At 40.6% G+C, this 25,033-nt stretch overlaps 2 protein-coding genes across 8 annotated transcripts; one reads left to right on the top strand and one right to left on the bottom strand.

Annotated features, from left to right (window-relative positions):
• Window positions 1–870: 870 nt before the first annotated feature.
• sf3b1 (splicing factor 3b, subunit 1) lies at window positions 871–13,913 on the bottom strand. Of its 7 annotated transcripts, XM_037109229.1 has the most exons (24): window positions 13,759–13,786; window positions 12,964–13,136; window positions 12,629–12,730; window positions 12,380–12,494; window positions 9,988–10,067; window positions 9,654–9,839; window positions 8,955–9,417; window positions 8,585–8,706; window positions 8,284–8,481; window positions 8,065–8,166; window positions 7,472–7,651; window positions 7,303–7,389; window positions 6,205–6,475; window positions 5,726–5,871; window positions 5,299–5,445; window positions 4,878–5,003; window positions 4,559–4,780; window positions 4,228–4,410; window positions 4,021–4,132; window positions 3,784–3,904; window positions 3,235–3,366; window positions 2,255–2,527; window positions 1,843–2,059; window positions 871–1,507 (listed from the first exon to the last, which is right to left on the bottom strand). In XM_037109229.1, the coding sequence occupies exons 1-24, from the start codon at window positions 13,784–13,786 to the stop codon at window positions 1,349–1,351; spliced, it is 3,945 nt and encodes a 1,314-aa protein (XP_036965124.1). In that variant the 3' UTR covers window positions 871–1,348. The 7 variants fall into 7 exon arrangements, 5 of the variants coding, with proteins under 5 accessions (XP_036965124.1, XP_036965125.1, XP_036965127.1 ...); XM_037109230.1 differs by lacking the exons at window positions 12,380–12,494; window positions 12,629–12,730; window positions 12,964–13,136; window positions 13,759–13,786 and adding an exon at window positions 10,407–12,244 and having other exon boundaries at window positions 1,349–1,507; XR_005076849.1 differs by lacking the exons at window positions 871–1,507; window positions 1,843–2,059; window positions 2,255–2,527; ... (13 more) ...; window positions 8,585–8,706; window positions 8,955–9,417 and adding an exon at window positions 10,407–10,460 and having other exon boundaries at window positions 9,777–9,839; window positions 13,759–13,913.
• Window positions 13,914–15,413: 1,500 nt separating this feature from the next.
• coq10b (coenzyme Q10B) lies at window positions 15,414–24,774 on the top strand. Its single transcript, XM_037110156.1, has 5 exons — window positions 15,414–15,578; window positions 18,700–18,855; window positions 19,640–19,832; window positions 21,266–21,367; window positions 21,545–24,774. The coding sequence occupies exons 1-5, from the start codon at window positions 15,481–15,483 to the stop codon at window positions 21,710–21,712; spliced, it is 717 nt and encodes a 238-aa protein (XP_036966051.1). The 5' UTR covers window positions 15,414–15,480; the 3' UTR covers window positions 21,713–24,774.
• Window positions 24,775–25,033: the final 259 nt, after the last annotated feature.

Raw genomic sequence — 25,033 nt, 5'->3', positions numbered from 1 at the left:
TGATCAGGGCACTGACTGCTGCAGTACATTTGAATGATTAAAATTGTAGGTTTGGAGCGTGTCGACCTCGACATGTGATTATTGTAGCAAGATTCAAGTTGAATATCGACTTCTTTTTCTTCCAAAACCTGGTGAAGAAACCATCATGAGTTCAATTAACAATTACTTCCGTTCTGATCATCATTTTCTGGAATAATCATTTGGTAGATGGTCAGAAAATAGTGAAAAATGCCCTCTACAACTACCCAGTGCCCATTTTGACAGGTTTGATATTTTTGACATCCTACCAACAGTCCAAAAACTTTCAGTCAATGCATGACACCAGCAAATACTTCCATTCGAGAAGCTGGTAGAAGTAAACTTTGTTCTAATTTAATTCTGTCTAATCCGTTCTGTTATATCTATTGGCTTAATCGCTCAAACAGGCAACGCTGCCTGTTGCTACATCACTAATGTTTCTCAATATACTACGCTTTCTTCTGTTCTATTCGTCTTCAAATACTTTTCTGCCTTCCAGTTTCCATAAATATACATCAAGTATGAAAATGAAATGGTCCAAATTAAGGTTTGACTTGCCACATATCCATCATTGATTTAAGAATAAAAAAACAGAGAAGCCATTAAAAGCAGTAGGGTTTTTAAACTTTCTGCACTATTAATGGTTTCAGCTTTAATAGCTTATTAAATGTTACCCGTATTAAAACATTTCATAATTATTTTTTGATCATGTGCAAATTAATAGGTTTAGATTTCCGCTCCCCTTTATATGATAAATTCTCTTAAAGCTTCTATAACCATCTGTATAGATGTCTACTTCAAGCATGTGGTTTAAACTGTATGAAGACAAAAGAAACCTCACTGACACAGAAATGTACTTTTATAAACAAACATTTTATTTGGTTAAATAAAGCAACGATCTAGTAAGAAGAAAGGTGTGAATTGAGTCGAGGGTGTGTAAAGGGTGCAGCCAGTAGAGAGGCCTATCAATACACACAAAAACAAAACATCATCCAAATATTTAAAACATTGTAATGACTGCTCTGCATTCTTCAGGCAAGGTTCATTTGACCTCAGCCATTCCTTACGGGAAACACTCAAAAGGTAAAATAAAAAAATACATACAGACTCTACAATGTTCCTTTTATTTCTCCCCAAATCATGCTAATTTTCATTTCAGGGTAAATAGGCGGCATTAAGAGGCCAAATGTGCCTGTGAGGGGATTGTTTAACCCTGGAAAAGACCAACAATTGCTAATTAAAAACTAGCTCAGTCCTAGCCCAAAATAGAGACGACAATTGAAAGTGAGATTTGAGGCAGGAGAAAAACAGAGGAGACATTCATTTGTATTTACAAGACATAGTCCAGCTCATAGCGCACGTACATGTTTTTCTCATCATTGTACACTTGTGGGTAGTGGGCGATGAGGGCATCTTGTGAGCCAATGTAGATGGAGTTGTAAATCTTCCAGTAGACATCTCTCACCTTCCTGGCTGGATGGAACAAACCCTGAGGACACAAGAAATTCAATGATAAAGGCTTAGTACAGTGACCTATTCTCTCTAATCTTTATTCAGTCATACCCAAGCCAACACTTAATTAAACTGCTCAAGCACAGTCTACTGCAGTTACATCTTGCTCACTGATAAACGACCTTATGAAGCCATAGCCATTTTTCCTCTTCAGAGTTATTATGTACTTATTTGACAATTTCCTGTATAATTTCTCTTTTCCATGTATGAGCTGGAGTTTGTTTGTAATTATAACATGATTAAAAAAGATTAAAAAAAACATTCAGCAGTTTGGGGAAGTTGATCGAGGTCAATGGTCCTGGTTATTCTTACCTGTAAACAGTACTGCAGCATGCGGCATGGCCCGATGGCAACCCTCAACCCCTCCAGGGCGCCCATGACAGCCTGAATCACATGAGGTGACGTCTCAAAGACATTGGGCCACACATAGTTGAGCAAGTGGTTGAGGGAGTCTTCACAGCCAAAACCGTAGACGCCCAGAGACATGTGCTGGACCACCGCACTTGCAGTCTGCCTGTGGACCAAGTCTCTGCAGCATGACAAAAGTACATGGTCAAGGCTCCAGTTATTGGTATAAATAAACTGGAAATTATAAATCAGTAGCTCCATGTTTATTTAAGCAAGCTATCACCAAAGGTGCAAAGTTCAGGAATGTTGCGATTTTACAAAATCCCTTTGTCAAGATTAGTACACAGTGGAAAACAGAAACTGTCTTCTTACTCACCTGTCCATGAGTGCGTCCTCCAGCAGTGGTGTGACAGCATAGATGTAGTCTTTACCCATCTCTCCAATGTACTCAAACAGGAAAGAGAGGGACTTGAGTACACCGTTCTGCACATTGAGTTCAGGCACACGGTATTCGTTCATGAGTGCAGGCAGCACTGTGAATGGTGAACAGGTCTCGGCAACAATGGCAATGGCCACAGTTGTGCAGACTCTGTTCTGACGCTCCTGGACTTTCAGGTTATTGAGTAGCGTGGCCAGCACATCATGGGGACTAAAGGGAAGTAGGGAGAGAGAGAAGTATTAGTTCAGATAACATTAGCAGAGAAACAGGCAATGGTTTCATTTATCATATAGTGAATATTTCAATATTATAGTAAATCACAGGGATTCTGCATGGTTCACCGAGTTCCCATAAGACTTTTAAAAGCATATGGTCTTAAATCAATGACCTTTTCATGGTCATACAAAGTATAAGGCTGTAAGGGAAAATCAACATGGACAATATGGCCTTGATTTGTTTCTTTGCTTAAACTGCATCACACTATCCCAGTAATTTCCAACAGTTTAAAACAATGATTCCAAATGATATAATTAATTTAATGAAATGCAACCTGGGTATGATGGATTAATCCATTTTCTTTTAATCTTTATTCACTGAAGTCTTTGCTAAAATGAACTTTTCCATTAGGAGATGAAGCGTCCTTGTTTATGTAGCTACTCATAGCCATAATGATGCTCAGACTACTGACAGCCCAAAATCAGATAGAACAACATTTTGTGACTAACATTAGTAACAACAAGAAAACATTTTTGACTTTTGTGAATCAAGTCTATTTAGTCCATTGTAAGGCCTCTGTTTTAAGGAATAAAACAATTAAATAAGAGCTGCTGATACCCTGAATAGAGATGATTTAATCAACATAAATAGAAAACCATTTGGTACTGGACCTCCACAATGTTTCTGAAGACAGCACTCACCCAATGGCTTTGGCGATATAACCAAATGTGTTGACAGTAGCTCTACGGATGGCTTTCTTGTGAGCTTTGAGGAGCTCCAGCAGTTCGAAACAGATCCTCATCCATTCCCTGGCCGACACATATTCAGCACCCCTAAAATAAACAAGATGCAAGAAGTTAGGTTAAGGCCTGGTGCTGCTCACTGCTGTGAGCGTGTATATAATATAATTTATAAATCTCTATATCTCTCTCGATTTATACGAATCTCTATATCTATTCACCTCTCTAGCCATCTATCTCTATCCACCTCTCTAGCCATCTCTCTCTGTCCATCTCTCTCTATCCACCTCTATTCATCTATCATGTATCTCTATTTCTCTCGCTTGCTCTCTCTCTATTTCTCTCGCTTGCTCTCTCTCTATTTCTCTCGCTTGCTCTCTCTCTATTTCTCTCGCTTGCTCTCTCTCTATTTCTCTCGCTTGCTCTCTATTTCTCTCGCTTGCTCTCTATTTATTTCTCTCTCTTTATTTCTCTGTCTCAAACTTCTGTCTTGAAATGTATTTTACTAACCTGTCTGCAATCCTTCCCACCAGATCAATGCAGTTCTCCTGCACTTTCTCATGTCTGTTCTTCAGGATGGGAGTCAAACGAGGAAGCAGGTCTTTGATTGGTGGAGTCATCTTGTGCATACCTGCAATGAAAAGGACATTATACAATAACTTGCCTAAATCCAGAAGTCTACATGATTATCCAGAAAATGCCTTAATCTTGCAATCATTGTTGAGAAATGTGATGAGGGACACTTGCCAATAACATTAACAATGGCTTTGAGTGCTCCCAGGATGCTACCCAGAACCTCAGGATACTCCTCTCCCAGGTACTCATACAGCACCACACCCAAGTGACCCATCAGCTTTTCCTGCAGTGATGGACAAGGAGAACATGCATTAGTTTTCTAAAATAGGATATACAGTTGGGTCTTTGAATCTGTGTGTGAACGTCGTCATAATGTACCTCCTGGCAAGTCTTCATCACGACAGCTGTACGGGAGATCAGGTCAGCAGCCTGCTGACGGACTTTAGCTGACTTATTGTTCAGACGCCACAGCACCGTACCACAGATCTGAGGCAGGTAGGGTTTGACACGCTTCCCGAGGGCATTCACCACAGTGCCAAAACCGTTCAACATCACAGAGTCCTGAACAGGAAGGAGAAAGGATTAAGTCAACAAGACAAAAACATTTTGTGAAGAGAGTTCTTCCCATCCTGGAAACTCTTTGAAAGAAACTGTACACAATACATTTTTTAAGAGCTGTTAATCAAGCACTAATGTGATCCCCTTTTACCTCTGTTGTCTGTTCCTGGAAGGCATACAGGATACCATCAATCAACTGCTCCTCCAGCTTGTGGTCGATGTCAGCTGCACCCAGGTTGCCCATAATTTTTTCAATAGTCTCCATCACCATCTTTCTGTACTGCTCGGCCTCATCTTTCAGGTCATCCACAATGCGAGAAATGATTTCTGCTGCTCCTACTTTGTTGGCCAATTCCACTGTGGTGTCCACCAACTGTTGGAGGAAAAGACCATTCAAAAACATGGGTGGGATATGTGCAGGCTTGAAGTCTTTTTAATAGTTGAATGTGAATTTCTGTGCGTTTGCTAACCTGTCTGTAGTTGCGCCTATCCAGAGCCATCCTGTGTTGCCAGAAGTGCTTGAAGAAGGGGGGCAGGATCTCAGTCTTAATGTAGTTGGCCTCCACACCATCAGTGCCACAACACTGTTTCACCACCTATGAAATACAATACAAGTGCATGTCAGAGACGGAAAATTGTGACAAACGACCTCAACATGGTCTCAGGTCCTCAAATATCAGAGTTCAAACAAACAGCATTGTTTTTAAGTGTAACCAACGGGTGCAGGGTGAGGACAGAGAGGACAGAGTTGCCACCTCTGATAATTCTCATGTTGGTATTCATGTAGCGAACTACTAGCCCTGATGAAACCATGTGGTGGTTGAACAGGCGAGAATGAGTCGCAGGAAGTCTAGGGTTAAAGGCTATCAAGTTATTCTTCCCATCCCTTACCTTGAGTACAATCTTTTTCATCTCCTCATCAGGGGACTGGAACTCTCTGATGAGGATCAGCATCACCTCTCTGGTGTAATAGTTAGCATACTCAGCATCCATCAGCGGAATCAGGTACCCAATAGCTTTGAGGAAAGCAGCCAGACCCTGGTGACCAAAAGCAAGAAATATATTGTGAATACAAATTTAGCCCAATGATTGTGGTTTACAGACCTGAGGAACAGACGTGTTTGTCTGATGCTCCCAGCAGAGTATTCCTGGTCTTTAATCTGACCTCTACTGACAGCAGCAGCCCCACAAGGGAGACTTTATAGCAAGCAAATATTCACACTGTAGCCACATGGAGGCTTAGTGCTGGGTGTTGATCTTGCAACAAATAGTTTTTTCTTTTGTCAAAATCTTGGTACCCTTTTTTCTAAAATCTTACCTTTCCTCTGTGCTGTCTGATACCCTTCCACAGCGGCTTGAGGACGGAGTCAAAGGATTCAATACCATAGGGTGTAGCAGCTTCAGCAAGGGCAGCTATAGCCAGGGCACTGATGGTCCTCACCTTCTGCTGCTCATCCACAAGACCTGTGAAATCACACAGTCAAACAGTAAGTTCTTCAACACATTTGATTCCAGTAATTATGACATTACTGCTGAAAAAAGTATGAACTGTATATGTTCGGGTTTAAGCCCAAAATTAAGCAATTATCAAATTATTGTTACAAGGGAATTTCTTTAATATTAAAATATAGCTGACAAGGAGAAAAAACAATACAGTTCTGAACAGCTTGGATATACAGATTTAGCAAAGGTTCGGAGAATCTGTATCAAAGATTTCAAATAAACAGTGGTATATTTATTTTCATATAATTTAAGCTACGAGGACCTGTTAAAACATTAACATGTAACATGACTGACCGTGTTCAATGATCTCTACCAAACTGCGAAGGTGAGGCAGAATGGCACAGCCCATAAGGATGGCAATTTGCTGCACGATCTTGATGCCTGTGTGTCGGGCCTGCCATGACTTCTTGCTTTTACATACAGCTTTGAGGAAGGGCAGGAGAGAAGGAATACCAAGAGCAGAGGCCACCACGGCAAAAGCACGGGCTGTGGTGTTTCTGACATACTCATCCATGTTGTCAATATCAGGTCGCATTGTTGAGATCATCGTAGCCAAACCAGCAGCCTGGGACAGACAGGAAGAAGAGGAATGTCAAATTAGTCATCGCCACATAACAAGAAACTTACTGACCAGTCAGTCATTCAGACACAGTCATCACAAACCACAAAACAGCTTTCTGAATGATATGTGTTAAATATAAACTTCAATTAGCATTGGTATTATTTGGTGTGATGGCATGATGTTTGGGAGCATGTTGCGCATATGAAGTAGCAATTAAAATCAAAAATTCATGTTTCTTAGTTCAACTAAAATCTGCCAGGTGGACCACCTCCTGATCAGAATAAAGATGACAAATGCATCAAAAACACATAACTCTTTACAACAACAGTCAGCAGAGCACACTTACACACATGGGAAATAATGTGTACTGGCTTTCATTCAGATTATACTGTCTGCGAACCCTGGTTCAGGTGCACCAGTATATAAAAAGGGAACTGACCAACAGGATAGCTGCTGTTCATAACTACTTGTTTCAGCATGGGCATTACATAGTTCAAGTGAATTTTATTGAAAGCTAACATCTTTGCAAATGAGGGAAGTGATTTCTGTGGCTTTGATAAAAGGTTTGAAACCAACATTTTTTTCAGTCTCCGTGGTGGCAATGATCAATATCTATCCAAGCAATACATAACTAAATTCTATCAATGGAATATCTGATTGTAACCAACGGGTGCAGGTTGAGAACACACAAGCAATAAATGGCAGGTATGCTAGCTCTCATGTTGGTTTCAATCTAGCGAACGGCTAGCCCTCATCTGACCATGGATTGGTCAAAAAGGCGAGAATGGTTCGCAGGAACAAAATGTGTGTTCTTTCTTCTGCCACATTACCTTTGCCAAGTTAGAGATGATTTCTCTGCCTTCTACTCTGGCATAGTAGTCTTCATCAATCAGTAGGGGCTCAATCACCACCAGGATCTGGTGACAGACAGGACATCAAGTTAGTTCTCCACAACCAGAATCAAGTAAAAGAAGCGCACAATTTCCACACTTTACATACCTTGTGTACATATGGTCGAACCAGGTCATCCAGTTTGTAAAGAATACGGTCAATAACTTTAACCAGAAGGTGGCGCTCCTGGTCCTCCAGGGTGGGTGACATGAGTAATGGCAAGATCTGGTTGAACAAGGGGCCAGCTCCAAATTCACGAGCCTTATCTGTAATCTGGCGCAGAGCGGCCTAAGACAGAGGTGAGGGAGAGGAGAAGATCACTCAGCTTTAAAAGGTTGAAATGACATCAATTGAGACAGCCTCAACAGATCTGATGACTTCTATCTGCGGCTCCCAGCAGACCATGATCGTTTCACTCCGACCTCTGATGAAAGCAGCAGTTTCTCAGAGAGAAAATTCTTTAGCAAGCAAATATTCACACTGTAGCCACATACAGGTTCAGTGCTGGGTGTTGATCTTGCAATCAGTATTTTTTGTGCTTCAAGAGACTACAAGCCTCCTTGGTTAATTTGTAACATGAGAACAAAAAGGCGGAGTAGAAGCTCTAGGAGTACATGATATTCAGTGATTTAAAGCATGTTTTAAAGAGGGATAGTGGAAAAAATAGGAGCGGTGAAAGTACAGACATAACATCAACCAACCTTCCTCATTGGTGGTGTTCCATTTTTAATCTTCAGTAGCAGCTTCATGATCTTCCTTTCTTTCTGCTCCTCAGGACTCAGTGTGGACTCATCCACCTCCACCTAACACAAACATACAGAGCTACTCATCAAAACACATTGAACTTCAGACAGAAAAAAAAAATTCAGCTGTTGATTTTACAGTTTTACACGTGTTGTGCGCAAAAATGAAATGCTCACCAGCAGTTTGTCAAAATACTGGATGTCATCAGGTTTGAGGAAGGGGAGGTTGCCTGAAGGCTGGTCATTCATCTGTTTTGTGGTGCGGTCTTCCGCCTGCATGTGGAAGCCAGTCATGCCTCCAATAGGGGTGGGAGTGGCTGACAGCTTACGGGCCGGAGTACGGATAGGCACATAACCTGCTGGTGGAGGCAAGACCTGTGGAAAAGAAAATTTAACTGTCAGTACTGTGAATAATGTTAAATAAGGATTAATATTGCCGTTGTCACCAGATCATTAAATGCATTAAAGGGTTATGAACCTTGTATCCCTCTGGGAACATGGCATCAAGCTCCTCATCTGTTAGAGGCCGGTTCCTCTCATCAATTTCCCTCTCCCACCTCCATGCCTGCAGCTGCTCTGGAGTCATGCTCATCAGGTGACCTAGAGAAATAAGAAGAGGAAACCAATTTAAAAACAACGAAAACCATGACAGGGCTTGAAGAGCCACTTGACTCATATGTGGTTGTTTGAAAATCCACTAGCTCCTGTTAATACAATTCCTTTTCCTCAAAAACAAACTGAGAAAGGTGAAAAGCCTGACACTTAAAGTTACATGGTAATGAACAAGAAATAAAAAGAGAGATGGTAGAGGCAACATCCAATGCAACAACAAGTGAAGATTTATGTACCTGGTGTTGGGGTAGCCATGTTCATAGCTGGTGTTCCTATGGGAGTCTTTCCTGGGGTGAGTAGTGGCGTGGAGGATCCCATCTGACTGGCAGGGGTTTCATCCCATCGAGACTTCCTCTTACTGGCTCCAGGGGTTGGAGTCTCGCCCACCGACTCATCTCCTCTGTCTGTGCGTGGCGTTTCAGCCCAGCCACTCCCGTGTCCCGGGGTTTCCCTTTCCGTCTTTGGGGTTTCGTCCCAACGGTTCTTGCGTACACTTCCTGTGGCTCCACCGTGGCCGGGTGTTGCATGGCCAGGTGTGTCTCTGCCAGGAGTGGCAGCACCAGCAGGTGTGTGACTTGGAGTTGGGTCCCACATGCGGGTGCTGGGGGTGGCTCCTGGGGTCTCGCTACCTTTAGGGCGGCCAGGGGTTTCATCCCATCGGCTGTTTGAAGGTGTGTGTGCAGGAGTGTGTCCTGGAGTCTATGTTGGAAAAGAAACAAAGAAAATGAGATTAAAAACACAAGTCACACAATCCACAACTTCAAAATAGTTGCCCTACATTACTGGATCCCATCATATTACCAAGTTACATTATACTGAGTACTGACTGACAATCGACCACAATATTTGTACAGGCTGTAAGTCACTTTAGTAACTTAAAATCTTAAAGTTATCTTGCACTTAAGTTATCAGAGGCTAAACCTTGGGTGACTCACCTCAGCAGATGAGTCAGCCTGGTCCCAGCTGGACAACTTTTTGGGTGTAGCATTAGAAGGGGTTTGGTCAGCTGTCTGGTCCCAGCGACGCTTGCGTTTTGTGGCAGCTTGAGCAGCAGCTGACCCGTTGACAGCTTTCAGGTCCCCTGATTTGGCCTTCTCTGCCAGCTGCAGACGAATCTCTCTCTACATACAAATGTGGACAAATGTCAGGATGAACTATATGACCATATTACATAAATGTCTTGTTTTTTTAAAAGCACAGAACTTATTGACAACTTTTTCTCAAACAGTTTTCTGTCCATGTCAAAGAAAACACTGAGTAGCTGCTTACCTCCTCTTTGGACAGGTTCTGCTCCAACATGACGTCCACATATGACCTGACCTGCAGCTTGGGGTCCGGCGTTTTGCCCCCTGCGCGAAAGAGCACCAACAAGAACAAAGGACACTCATAAGTATACACTCTAGGGACCTGAGTTATTACAAACACAGCAAGCACAAACAGTCAGCTAAGTCTGACTCTCTTTACCAACAGATTAATTTACATTCCTGTTTTTATAAACAGCTGATGTCCTATTAATTACATACAAATATACATTGGTCTCTCTTACATACAGTCATAGCATTCTAATGGAAAAACAAGCAGATACATAGAGAGAAGAGCTGAGGTTGTGGTGTTTTCTTTAAGTGGATTAAGAAGTCATAGCCATCACTGATGCAGGGGTCCTGGGCTGTGCTCTTCAGAATACGTACACTTTCAGTGCCAAGGGTCTTCTGCAGTCAGACTTCAACCGGCAGAAAAGAAGCCTAGAAAATTTCTCTTTACCATTAGTAACACTTTGGAAAAGGGTTTGAACTCACACACAACAGTATACCACCTGTGTTGCATTGATTTACGGCACTCAAAAAACAAAGCATCTTCTTGGGGCATAACCACAAAACTAGAAAAAATTAATATAAGACCCTGTTGCCCAGATTCCCAATCATTTATTCTATTATATAAAAATAAAGTAAAGATTTTGAGGCTACATCTAGGAATGGCATTAAAGTATAAAACTAAGAGTATCCACACTGGCATTTAGATAAGAAATTGTGCAAAAAAAATGATAAATCTAGCCCATGTGTAAATAGTATGATAATACGACATGCCAGAGCCAAACTGATTTGTGACAGCACTGGTTAATATTCAATCATCATACATTAAGATCTTAACTTCCTTTTCAGGACAAAGGTGTCTGATAACATAAGCCTGAGTTAAATCAAATATTTGGGCAGTGATTTTCCACTACGTCTGGAGGGAGAATCGTATCTAAATTTGTTTGAAGTCAATAAGCCAAATAAAAAAGAAACTTAAGAGGCTCTTGGGGGCTGAAGTTTGTTGTGGCTGGGCTGCATCTGATTCCCCTCAAAGGCCCCAAACAAGCAGCCAGTGGACCCTGACCAAACTGACAAGTGCATAGTTCTCTGTGTTCCCCAAAACCTACACAGGATGAGTTGCTGCACTCTTAACAGAGTGCAGTACAGGACTGGCAAAGCAGTACTGCTGTAGGAGAGAAATTAAGGACAGTTAGTATGGGCCTGTGGTATTGTGGTACACAATTTTCTTGATAACATATTTCTATTTTACAGAGAGAGTTGTAAAATAAAAATATATTTACACAACAACTTTGTACAAAGAGCTCTCTCTACATGCAGGCTTCAGATATGCCCTACATATACCAAACCTTTAAGACTCAGGCCGTTTAAGATCACGTTGTCAAGGGAGTGAAGATACAATAACAATAGATATATTTAAATAGCTGGCTCACAACTATTACTTGTGGTTTTCCATATAATATTCTGGCTCTTACATGTTTCTACACTAAAAGGCCATTTCCAGCCATAGCTAAAAGAAAAAAGAAACATTTGAATGACTAATGAGACCTGGTTGACAGATCCAGTTAATGGTTTTTTATAGTTCTTCTATAATAATTTGAATAAGTTTGGGTCGACTATGCCAAAGTGACCCAGCATATTTCTCTCCACTGCCTCCCTTTGGCTCCTCAACTCTGTGCGAGCGTCCGGATTATCGTTTATCAGTTGCTAAGCTCAGCCTAGCATAACAGTTCATAGGCAGGTGAATTACACCACAGCCAAGCCTCAAACTTGTATCACTCATCCTCATATGCTATGAAAAGAAGACACTACAATTTCCCATCATAATCTATGCTGAAGCTCACATAGGATTGTTAACCCTTCGACTCACACACAACCCATCTGCGACCCATGTTTGTTAGGTGAACTACCCCATTGAGAATTAAACACCTAACCACCTCCCCACTGAAAAGCATGGTAACCCTACATTGGATTTAGCTTTATTGAATAGCACACATCAGGATAAAACTTTCACTTTGCACAATAAATTCATGACAGTAATATTTTTCCAAAACAATAACCTGAAGGTAACCTATTAGCCCATACAGACATGTGTTGCAAAGTTGGATACAAGTGCAGATCATATAATAGGAAGAAAAAGTACAATGACAAAATGTTCTTGGACCACAAAGGATTGACCACGGGGAAGGCATCAAGTCTGGGAAGCAAGTTATTGCGTTGTGATCGAAGGGTTCAACAGCAAAACCATGGGCGTGAAACCATTGTTGTCATGGGGGTCACAAAAAAGTGAACCGTGAAAAGGGGGAGGGAATGGGAAAGGAGTAATGAAGACAAAAAATAGCTAAATTTACCGTCTGCAAAGGGGTCGAGACGCTCAGGAGAGATGATCATCTGTCTGCGCCGGGCTTTGTATTCATCTTCCCGCTCTGCAATCTTCTGTGGACGATGTTCTGCAAACGGGTCGTACTGGAAAAGACAGATGTGGTATAGAGTGTGAGTGTATTTCTAAATCAATCAGATAAAGGCCCATTGAGAGCTACTCTGACAAACAATTTTTCAAACTTTTCTTTATAAAGATCTGTGACTAAATGCCCACATACTTGCTCGTCTGACTGAGGAATGGCATTGAGTATTGCCACTGGTGCGTGGTACCCTGGCTTCTTTGGACCCAACAAGCTTGTTGATGAATCATCTTCATCATCCTGTGGAAAGGAAAAAAAAAAAAAGTCTAGTCAAATCTCACCAAAACAGCAAGACTCTCCTAGCTCATTGGCAACAAGCAAAAGGGAGCCAAGACACACTGGAATTGTGACAGGATGAAAGAAATGACGATCTGCAGTTTATTAATCAATACACTGAAAAAACATGTGATAGAGGGCTGGTTAAAAAAAACCCAACACAAATGTGTGTAAGTCCTGGGTTGGTAAATACTTACATCCTCCTGCTCATTGGCTGCAATGGAAGTGACATATCCAGCAAAGCGACTGTCGCTGCCTCCATAGATCTCCTGGTCATAAAAGCCAGTGGAGTCAAGGCCCACTCCCTGCTCGCCTTCCTCCAGCAGGGTTGCCTTCATCCCCTGGATCTCTAGGATCTGGGCCTCGATATCTAAAAAGGGAATTCAACAAACGAGTGGGGGGATAAGAAGCTGCACAATAAAAAATGATAATAACACAATTGCACATGACGACTACTGTTAATAATACAGAGGTAACACTGCGTAACCGATTGCATAGCACCCTGGTGACACCAATAGCTACACATCACACTGTGCGTATGTGCAACGTGTGGTCGAACGGTGTTGTTAAATCAGGCTAAAGCTAATAGGGTTAGCCGACTGAGAACCATTCGGGCGTTTAATTAATTGCACATATTGATTAAATAAAAGATAGCTGAACAATAAAAGCATGAATTTAAAGAAGATTGAGAGCACGTCGACGAGACTGATCCTAAAGTTGCAAATACATCCACAAAACGCAGACAAATAATAAGTGTGCGGTTACGGTAGCTAGCTAGCAAGCAAGCTAAATAGCTAGCCACCAGCGCCATTATCTAAGCTCTCCGCGTTGCGTCGTATGTGGCCCGCTTGCTTTTCAAGTTTTAAACGATAGATTCTTCTGTTAGCATATCCTATATCCAGCGCAACATCTACTACAACGTTTCACGACATATAATATTATTAGAGGTAATCTCAAATCGGTGTTACTGAGTATTTTTAAAAGTAATTTACCTTCGTGGGTTTTGGCGATCTTCGCCATTTTGGTGGTGGTTGTTCGACACTGAAACCGGAAGCTTGCTAATCCACGCTTCCGTCTATCTGTCGGTCGCTAGTCTCAGACCAGTTTATATTAAGGTTACTATTTAACTATTCTGACTGATGATCGGCTAATCAAGAACCGGTTCAGCATGTTGGTTTTATGGTAGAAATATACCACGGTGTAGAAATACTCAAGTCGTTATATTGAAACACGTTACTTATTTTATATTTAATGCCTTAAGAATATTGATTAAGAGAGCTATGTGGAATAGTGCAAGTGTACTGTTTGTTGTTGCAGGAGTCAGTACTTTCCAAGCTGTTTCAAGAAAATGTAAATGATTTTTTCAATTATTATCTTTCATTGTGAGTCTGTGTGTAATTAATTCTATTGGATGGCTGGTATTTTATCTGGATTGTGAGTCTGCAATAAAGTTTTGAATTCAACTGAATAAAACAGTACTCTAAAAAATAACCAAAGATGTCAGATACATTTGGTAGTGTAAAAACTGAAATAGCTGTACTTGCCAATACAGTGTAGGTTTAATGGAGAATAAACATAAAATAGAATAATAAACCTCAAGTTCCTCAACACTTTATCTATAGGTTATTGTACTTATAGTAATAATACTGCAGTGAATGTAGCTTAGCACTTTCTGCCACTGTACTTGCTTGTATCTGTTGATAAAATTATACGATGTAATATGTCACTACTATGCTACAACTACTACTACTACAACTACTACTACTACTACTACTACTGCTGCTACAACTACTACTTGTGAAATAACAAAACCATTATTAGAGCTACTTTTACACAGTCCTCAGACAGACTTCATGACACAATTTTGTTTTTTCAGTTTAAAGATGAATTCAGTGAAAAGAATGGTTGAAAAATACATGTATTCAAAAAAATCAATAATCAGAGCAATTATAAGCATCAAACCACCCAACAATACAAAATCAACTTTCAGAATCAGCTTTGTTTAAACTTTTTATAAAGGAGGGACAAAGACAATAGAAGACTTTACAGGTATGATTGTTACCATGTGTCTGTGGCACAGATACTGCAACAATAAATAACACAGCAGGGTAAAACTTCTATGAATAAGATAGAATATATGGACGTGGTTTGATTTGTATAGACAATTGTTTATATTTGTGTTGTTTACATCGATTCACTTTTATACAATTCCCCTTTTTTTAAAAAAAAAAAAAACTGTGTAATTTATTTGAACCTTAAGAAAGGAAGGATTCATTTCTGTGAGACTGCAATGTTTTTCTATGGGCCTATACAGTGGTGAGCATAACACAAAACCTGCTATAAAGGTGTTAGCAACCTTTAAGGTTAATGACCACACTGTATGTGTGTGTGTGTGTGTGTGTGTGTGTGAATAAACTTAAGGCGATCTGAACTTCAGTGTACTCCATCACAGCCCCACAGTGAAACTTGAGCCTACATCTCGTGACATTCCTGCCTGTACACGTACAAGCACGCGCAAGTCATATACGTCAGTTATTTCGACTGACGAACCACGAGACCGACCAATGAAAAAACTCTCGGTTGGCATGGCTCATCCAATGCTTGGCCGACATTCAGAGACTGCGTGACGTTTGGGGCGGGACTTATCTGTGGACACTGATACCTGTCAACTTGGTATTAACTGACGTTTGAAGAAATCCGTCAAAGAAGGGACGATGGCGAGAGGTAGCCGGAGCCTGAGAAAAGTAGCAGAGTGCCTGAAACAATTACCTACGACAGCGAGCCGGAAAATACTTACCAGGAACAACGTAAGGTAAAGTTTTTAGTCTGTTTTAATCTGTTCTCGACCGAACCCGGAAAGATAGGGTGAAGACGCACCGGACGATAACAAATGCAAAAGATAAAAGATAGATATCGGCGTGTTTAGTGGTAAGCAATTTAGTCTGAAGGAGCTACATTTACGAACTTGACTCCTCGTAGGCCTTGTTTTATTTATTTAGCCTGCCAGGAATTCTGTGGTCTGATTTTTTTACATTTTTTTTTTAATCACCTTTGATTCCTCAAACATAAGTTTGAGTCTCTTTGGCGTATTGTCAATTGAAGTCTTAACAGCTGACTAATACAGTCTAGCTACAAATCACAGTAATGACAATGGCAATGACTGTTACAACGGTGGAAGGAGGCGGATAATCAGACAGAGATCAGACTTTACAGAATCTATATAACTATGTAAATATAGTCCCAGTGAGTCCAAGTGAAAGACAGGCTTTCAGAAATGTAGAGGTGAAAACACAGATGTGTTGTCATCAAAATGTTCCCAATCTTAACATTTAACCAGCATTTCCATTGTAGTCGATCAAGACTGAGGTATCTTTTTAACCTGTTTAAATGCTGCAAGGTCGATGAATCCATTATTATGCATAATATTTTATAAACGGAATATATTATTAATATGTTTTTTTTTTGTTGGTTTTTGTTGTGTTTTTTCTTTACCTGCAAAGTTATCACAGACTATACCTATCAGCTAAATGTAGTGGAGTTAAATGTTCAATTTCTAGAAAAAAAAAATGTAAGTACAAGTGAAAAGAACAGAATGGAATGGAAATGCCAGGGTACAGTAGATTGAAAGCATCCCAAAAATGTACTCTTCTCAAGTAAATTTACAAATTTATATTCCACTACTGCAGTTTAACCATCATATATGGATATAGCAATGTGTCAGGAGAAAAGCTGCTGCAAAAGTATGGTGTTCTGCAATATCTTTTGACAGCTTGCAGTGTTCATTGTACAAATGACTTCTTTATCCATCATAATTGGACTTGAATGAGCACACCATCCTCCTCCTTTACTCTGAAGTCCAATTTCTGAACCATAACTCTCTATATCTACACCCATACACACACATGGACTTGGCAGTTTGAGGTCAGTGCATGTGTCTGCAGTATCACATTTCAGGTAGTAGTGAATGGGTTCTCTGTAAAGTGACCAGAGGGCTCGCAATGGACCAGTAATCTGAAACGGCATGTCATGAGAAGCACGGAAAATGTTTCATGGCTTTAAGCTGATGATGGCACAGATATTCATATCACATTAAGTGGTGACATAATGGGTAGTTAAAGCTAAACATATGCCCTGGGAACTGTGTTGTACTTCCAAACCATCCAGTGCCAGGGACATTGTGGAACAGGGTGCCACAGGTGCTGTGGGTGACAGCCAGTCACAGTGGACAAGTCAAACCAACGGACATATTCCTCAGTGGTAGTCACTGTGACCCTGCAGGCTGCAGATGGCAACAGTAAGACAACCTGTAAGTTATATGTTCATGGCATCTATGGAGGCTATGAGCTAGCTTTTACCTGTCCAGATTAATAGAGTTGCCACAGCTGACTAGGGGCGTTTGTTATGATCCCACCAGCTGCTGATCAGAAAAGCAGCAGTGTAAAAAAAAAAAAGCTAAATGAAACGGCAACCAATAATCATTCAGATAACAAGATCATTTGATTATTTTTGATTAATTATGAAACAGAAACAGGAAAAAAGAGATGATTGCCAAGCACACGTTTAAGATATAACATGTAACATTTCTCCATTAAAATGTCAAAAAAGGACATTTGTTACATATTTTGATGTGTGACCTGAATTAAAAAACACATGGACACACACACACACACCCTCGTAGTGTGCAATGTTGCAAGCTTAATGCTAATGTACGGTAAAGTAATCTGGCGGTCCAAACTGAATAAAAAGTAAAATGCAAATAATCTCAGATGATCCTGTGGTCGAACGCACCTCGCTGGTGGTGAACACACCATTAAATACCCACCATTGCTTAAGGTTTATCCGTGCTACTTTGAATCTTGTTCTTCCTTCCTCACTGTCTGACTCCATGACAGGTGACTAAATGAAATGCTTGAGTAAACTTGTGGAAATGTATTTTCTTGAACATTGCAAACATTTGGTTACTGTAAATACACAAGTCAACAAAATATATAACAAAGAGTTTTTTTATACATTTTAATGCACAGTTCTTACATGTTTCAATTGAACTAATTGACATTATGCTCATAGGATTGAATATTGAGACATGAATATTATTGTTCTTGCCAATGCACTGGTTTCAGCTTTTGAACTCATTTCTCCAACAATAATGGGTTCTTACTGTTTGACCTGGTTGTTTGCAGTTAAAACCTCATAATTAATGTTATTCTGCAGCTTCTCCCAAAACCATACAGAAAAATCATGTATAAAAGGCCAGACAGGCAGTTGTAGTACGAGGCTGAAAGGTGCACTGGTAGCTCAGCTCGTAGAGCACGTACCACAGATCAAGTCCTGACTGCAGCGACCTGGGTTTCGGTTCCAGCCTGAGCCTTTTGCTGTATGTCTTCCCCTCTCTCCCACTGCCTGTCACACATGAAGCAGAAATGATAATTTTAAGGCTGTGTAGTGTGCTTTAGGTCTCTAAAGCTAGTGGTAAAGTTGGTGCCCTTGACTTTGTTTCATTTCAACTTACCGCCTCTACGTCTGTGACCCATTTTTCTTGAATGACAAATGCTTGGCAGGTGTTGCAAGAATCCCTCTATGCAGAGTATCCAGTTCTCCAGAAATAAAGGCTTATGTTGTAGCTTGTAACCTTGTTCTTGGTTTACAGATATTATTGACTAATTAAGACCAGGCCAGATGATGAGAAATTAATCGGTGTTGTCAAGATAGTTCCTGTCCCACATAGGTCTGTTATGAACAATGTTAAAGATTCGTCTCAGGCTAGAAAAAGAAAACATTTCACTTTTCAGTGAAATTGTAAATAGTCTAACTGATATTCCAAGAATGTCTGAAAAAACAAAAGAAATTTTATTTTATTGAATTGAATTTATTGTATTGACCTTGTCATGGGGTTCTCATCCAATCTACGTCATTCTTGTTTGTTTTGTGATCAGATACCTGTCATCATGTGGGATCCTGATGACCCGTGTACCTCCCTTGCTGGGTGCAGCCAGAACAGGGCATGGTGCTGTGATGCCTGCCCGCAGCTTCTTCAACCTCGCTGATTCCTTCTCCAAGAAGAAGGAGTACTCAGAGAGACGTATCATTGGGTGGGTCACTCAAGTCTGCCTTCAATTGTGGTCTAGTATTTTGAAACTTAGACTTGAATCTGAACTACAGTCTTTTGTTTCTTCCCTTGGCATGTCTTGAGACATACTCATCACATGTTTTTGGTATATTCAGAGCTCAAAACGTCCTTGTTAAGTTGCTGATAAACATGTATGACGCATAACAGACAGAAAACAACATAGTATATTAAATCGTAATGATATCAAACCTTATTGAATAATTGGAAATATAGAATAAAATCATAATGACTAGATAATTGTTTTGGACAATGGTGTCCTATTTAAGGCGCCACATGTGTGTTTCTGTATGACGCACTAAATGTCCTCCTGTGTTCCACAGAGAGGTCATAATCACTAAATCTGCTTGTATAAATAGACGCAGGCAGGTGGCAGCAGCTACAGTGGTGTAGTTATCTAACAGTGGTGTGGAATATTATCTCCATCTATCTTTCATTCACTACATTGTGCCTTTATTTTGTCTACTACATTACTCTTTTCCTTATTATCTTACACTCTTTCTGCCTCCCTGTCTCTTTCTTCTCTCTCTCTCTCTCTCTCTCTCTCTCACTTCCCTTCTCATCATTCCTCATTGACCTAGTTCAGACTTAAGTGGGTCAGGAGTCTTGTACCGTGCCAGTCTTATTTAGTATTTAGTGTTATGTCACAATTTCTGACCTTCATGTACTTCCTGACGTGCAGTCCTGCATGGACTGCCTTTGCACACTGGGAGTTTATTGCTCTTTGCTCTCCATCCGTGACTCTTCAGGTATTCAATGCAGGAGATCTATGAAGTGGTGGCCGAGGTGGAAAACTACCGCCACTTTGTTCCCTGGTGCAAGAAGTCTGATGTGGTGTTTAAACGAGCTGGATTCTGCAAGGCCAAACTAACTGTGGGCTTTCCGCCTGTGGTGGAGAACTACACCTCCCTTGTCACGACAGTACGCCCCCACCTGGTCAAGGTAAGGTACTTCCTCCCAGTTTACTAAACACAACAGGCCTCATGCAAGAACGCTTTTGTGTATCCAAAGCTTCTCTCACATTTTTGTGTACATATCTGTCCTGTATCATTTGTTCCCGTCTTAAGATTGCCATGTGTTGATTAGCACAAGGAAGAGGTTTCAACATTGAAAGTCATGGAGATATTAGATGGGATAATAGTCTAACCTGAAGGAAGTAAGTTACACCGTCAGTTGTCACAACAGAGGATCATAGTGGACAGAGACCTGCATACAGACACAGACGCAGCTGAGTGCAGAGTGAGAGAGGTCAGTTAACACCTAGTAAATTATACAAGTTTCTGCACTGAAATATGTCATTGAAAATAAAATAAAGTAAATAAATTAACTTCAGCTTCATTTTTCACTTTCATTTAGATCAGAGGTTGGTTTATACTTTCATGTTAAATCTGTGATGTAGGTTTAAATGGTGTTGTTGTTGGTCTGCTTGTTAGCATCACATTCATCTCCATGTCTCCCAGTGGCTGGATGAGCACAGAATACACCCTCCTACCTCAATAAGTTAAATGGTGGTGCACCATTTCTTTATATCTCTGACTCATTACACAGGTTAGGTCCACTTGTAAGTCTAGTTTTTAAAGTCATTTCAATTCAGAGTTTGAGAAAATCCGTTATTGCCATGTGTCCCGCGCCGCATGTGCCACCTGAGAATAAACATGCTCCCATGAGTGGCTAATGCATGAGACTGATAAGAGACAGGTCAGCATTGAGATTTACATTCATTTCACAGACCACAGAGCCAGTTTTAAAATCTGATGAAGAAACTTAGGGATATTAGCAGTTCAGTAAAACTTGGCAGCATTTACACTTGAGTAAATATATATAAACATATGCAGTATGTAATAAATATACCAGGTCATTATAAGCACAGAGGAACACTTTTGCAGCTCCACTTTGTTTTGTGTCCATGCAGTTGCATGTACCAGCACTCCATTGAAGCAATATGATGTTAACAGTCAGCTTCAGTATCTTTTTCAATGTAATTCAGTTCAAAAGACTTTATTTGTTTATTTGGTGCAGTTAAAGGCATGTGGAGTAGTTGTATAGAGACACAAACAAGTCACCATGATAAGTACACTCGTCAGCATGTTAGTTACACAGACACAAATCGAGTCAGATAGAATAACTAGACTAAATGAACTAAGTAATATATTTATAGTACCTAGATGTGGTGCAGAGAAGCATCGGGGAAGGTTGGATTGTGCATTGAGAGACTCTGGAGACTCTTATATCTCCACCAGGGTTTTGAAAGGTTATATGTGCAGATAAGGTGTTAGCAGTTAATCTAGAGAAGCAACTACACTTAGATCAGAAAATCAGTGAGTTCTGCCTTGCAGCAAACCAGCTGTAAATAATGTGTATATGTTGTTGGGCAGGCGTCCTGTTCAGAGGCAAAACTGTTCAATCACCTGGAGACGGTCTGGCGTTTCAGCCCTGGCATTCCCGGCTATCCTCGTACCTGCACCGTGGACTTTTCTGTAAGTAACTGTGGCAGTTCTCAAAGACAGACTGTAGTTGATCTTTTACTCTGTCTGAGAAAATGTGTTGGTTATTTCATGATTCAGAGGTTGGCATGTCATATCTGTCACTGGATCAGTTTGAAACTACAGGAGCTGCTAACTTTACCTGCTAAACTCCCCTCTCCCCCCCCCCAGATCTCCTTTGAGTTCCGGTCCCTCCTCCACTCCCAGCTAGCTCACGTCTTCTTTGACGAGGTGGTGAAGCAGATGGTGTCTGCATTTGAGCGTCGTGCCTCCAAGGTGTATGGTGCGGAGACAGTCATCCCTCGCGAGCTCATGTTCCACGAGGTTCACCACACATAGTGTCTCCTTTGCTGCACAAACACAGATATACTGTCAGACGCAAAGCCCAAAGCCAAAGAGAAAAAAGAAAGAGGAGTGTGGAGAGAAAGAGAAGACTACCTGTATTCTTACTGAAAACTGCAGTGCCTTTCTCACAGCTATGACCAAGTTTATTCTAAACAATCTCATCTTTACAACTGATGTGGATCCACCAGCTCATTATCACCTTGGTGCTAAACATTTGTATTTCAGTTCATTTCCATTAAGAGAACATCAGTCTGTGCCAGGTTGTGAAACTGAATGCACAGGTTATGTGACTGTTTCCATAGAAGTCAAACTATGGCCTTGCAGTGCTGTTGGTCATGATTGGTCAAGCAAATCATCACGTCTGTAAACATTAGCTACACTCAATAGTTAGCTACACTGCTCTAACCACCATGCTACCACTTGTAAAACCACTGGAACAAACTTTGATTTGCAAGCTGCTGATAGAAGATAGTCTTCTTCACAAATGCAGAGCCATTTCCCTCCTATTCTGCTCTCAGGTAGTTGAGCCAATTCTCATTTCACTGTGACTTGTGTGTTTTGTTTAAAACATGTCGTCTCCATTCTGTTAGGCTGAAATTACTTTGAATACAGTGTTTGAGGGATTCCTGCATTGTAGGGGGCCACTCTCTGTTTCTCTTTAGTGACACAGATCTCAGAATGCAGTGTAGATGCAAATGATCACCTATGTTGGGACCAGTCTACAATACCTTGAAAAATATCAATATTTGATGCCATGTCCCAATGTGGAAGACATTTAGGGCAAGTTTGATTTTTATAAAGGATAAATATAATGAGACTTATGCATAAAAGTTACTTTACTTCTGTAGGAGGGGATGCAGGTTCTGAAGTGGTGCATGTCTATTCGCTGTCTGAGAGGACAGTGAAAAAACACAGCTATCGATACTGTGGAAACTGACTCTTGAAACCCTTTGAAATACTCAGAATCAATATGTATCAGTGTATCGATACTTTTGATAACACTAGTTGGAATATAAAGAAAACAGGGCAGATGACACTTTTGAAGTTGTAGGAGACCAGAGAGTGTTTTTGGAGACACCTAATACCTTTAGCAGCTATGTGCAGAGGCTTAGGTGTATCTAATAGATGTTGCAGTGTGGAGATAAAGATGGAAGGCTGAAACTTGCATTGCAGTCAGCTTGGATGATGCTGATCTTAACTTCCTTTCTTTTTAATGCACTGCTCATGAGTGTGTTTCTGTGCAAATTTAGATCAGAAAGCAGTCTGATTTCAAGTTGAGCGATATGGTCAGCGGGGACAGCGAGCCGTGCAGAAGCTTTAAGCCTGTTAATTGCCCGTCCCAGGTCAGCGTCATTACATGTACAGTTTCGTCTGTAATCTCAAGGAAGCAACGCACTTCGTCTGACAGCTGATGTGAGCCAGGAGCTCAGTGGATAAGGATTATATGAGTGTTCAGTGACTCAGGTGTGATTAGTTGGAAGGTGATCCACAAAAAGTGATGCCTGTAGACAACTTTTCATAGATAGCCAGTGTGTTTTCCAAATACCTCCAAGTTCTGCTTAGTACACACAGTGTTAGGAAGCGCATATATTATTGTCATCCCTGATTCATTTGCAGATTAAATTATCGATTAATCCTGAAGATATTTAATTCACTGTTACTTGTGATAAAAGGGAAACAACTGATGGCCACATTTGACAAGCTGGAACTAGTTTGGCATTTTTGCTTGAAATTTAGAGTTCTGTTGATCGACTAATTGATCGATTTTGGATTAAGAATTGCAGCTCTGAAAGAGTTGGGTATTAGATCCATGACTCAACAGCACTTTGAAGCCACATGGCTCACAGTTGTTTCAAGGGAGCACAAAGACTGGTTATAGCAGTGCAGAATACTAATGACAATACTTTGTTTATTATGAAACATTTTCTAACCCCTTGAGGTTCTTGACGCACAATGGAAATGAAAACTAAAGCATTTTTTTAAAAGTTTCAGTATGTAGAAAGTAGGCTGTTACAGTTGAGATGGGGTCACTACTTACGGATCATGTTACTGCTGCTGCTCATTCCTGGAAGGCAGAGGTTAGAGGTCAACAATCCTTTTGTTAAGTAAAGATAATTTTAAGATATTTTCAGCAATACTTACAAAGCCCTGGGTCCAGATAGTATTGAGGCCTCGATGATGACTGGAAGGCACACAAGAACTGAAGAAACGAATGTCTGAATTCATGTAAAGAAACTCCACAAGTCAAAGCAAAATCAACTCAGTGTTGTGCGGCTAATGTACAGTCACTCTGCTCTTTAGTAAGTTTCAGCTCCCCACACAGCCATATACTGTATATTTGAAATATAGATTATAAAAAAAAGGGCAGAGGCAGGTTAGACACTGTGTCGCTGATGGTCAGTCACAGCCGATGTATAGAAATGACTGCAGACAGATGTACTAAATGTACTGTAAGCTATCAGGAATACACACCGACACAGGGTGTTGACTTTTATTTTGCTTTGTTATCAGTAGGGGACGCTGTCTTTTTTTTTTTTGCTTTATTGACACATGCTGTGCTCTCGTCATTATTAAGGGAGTAACACTGGACATATGAGTAGCTAAATTAAGCAGCAAAGTGTGCAATATCAGTAAGTGTTATTTTTAAACACAGCTAAGAAAGCATTTATACCCACTGTCAATTTAAGGGCCCAAACAGTCTGTGGAGTCAGAGGCCAGGTCACACACCTTGACCAGCCCTGTCAGTCAGACACTGTTTCAGTGAGCTATCTGCCGCCCTGAAACCTTCACAGTTCCACCTGTCCAACCCACACCACTCAGAGTGCCTCCAGGCCTACTGGCAGCATACTATCTTCATTTTTAAACATTATACTCATTTTATCATATTTATTACTTAGTTTTTAAGTGTAAATATTGGTTTGAAGTTAAACAATGCTTTTAAAGAGGATTGTGTCTGTTTGATGGGAAGGGGAAAGACCTTGTGAAAATGGAGTCTGTGTTGAATGACTTAAGAAAGATAACAGCTGCATGATTTATAAAACTATTTTTTCAAAGAACAGACTGATGTGTTTTTTTGTTTGTTTGTTTGTTTCTGGGTGTATGTATTTCTCCACACTTACACAGAGTGGTTCATGGCCCCAGTTAACCAGACAGAAATAGGGTCATCATGTGAGTGGTAAGAATAGACCTACCAGCAGTGTGAAGCATTGCTGCAATTGAACAGTTGGTCATAAGGTTTGAAAATGTCACTGCTGGCAAAGGGCAAAGCTTAACCTGAACGCTTAAGACTTTGCAGTATTCTTTGTCCTCTGACCT

This window comes from Acanthopagrus latus, chromosome 9, assembly GCF_904848185.1.
Source record: "Acanthopagrus latus isolate v.2019 chromosome 9, fAcaLat1.1, whole genome shotgun sequence".
Classification (NCBI taxonomy): Eukaryota; Metazoa; Chordata; class Actinopteri; order Spariformes; family Sparidae; genus Acanthopagrus; species Acanthopagrus latus.
The sequence above is the reverse complement of the archived record's forward strand: the minus strand, read 5'-3'. Positions and strand labels throughout refer to the sequence as shown.

Excerpts from the sequence above, each read along its gene's own strand:
- sf3b1 (XM_037109229.1), bottom strand. The coding sequence starts at position 13,786 with ATGGCGAAGATCGCCAAAACCCACGAAG. Across the intron at positions 8,707-8,954 it reads CATGGCTACCCCAACACCAG|GTCACCTGATGAGCATGACT; the intron begins GTACATAAATCT and ends TTATTTCTCTAG. Across the intron at positions 8,167-8,283 it reads AGTATTTTGACAAACTGCTG|GTGGAGGTGGATGAGTCCAC; the intron begins GTGAGCATTTCA and ends TGTTTGTGTTAG.
- coq10b (XM_037110156.1), top strand. The coding sequence starts at position 15,481 with ATGGCGAGAGGTAGCCGGAGCCTGAGAAAAGTAGCAGAGTGCCTGAAA. Across the intron at positions 18,856-19,639 it reads TCAGAGAGACGTATCATTGG|GTATTCAATGCAGGAGATCT; the intron begins GTGGGTCACTCA and ends GTGACTCTTCAG. Across the intron at positions 19,833-21,265 it reads TACGCCCCCACCTGGTCAAG|GCGTCCTGTTCAGAGGCAAA; the intron begins GTAAGGTACTTC and ends GTTGTTGGGCAG.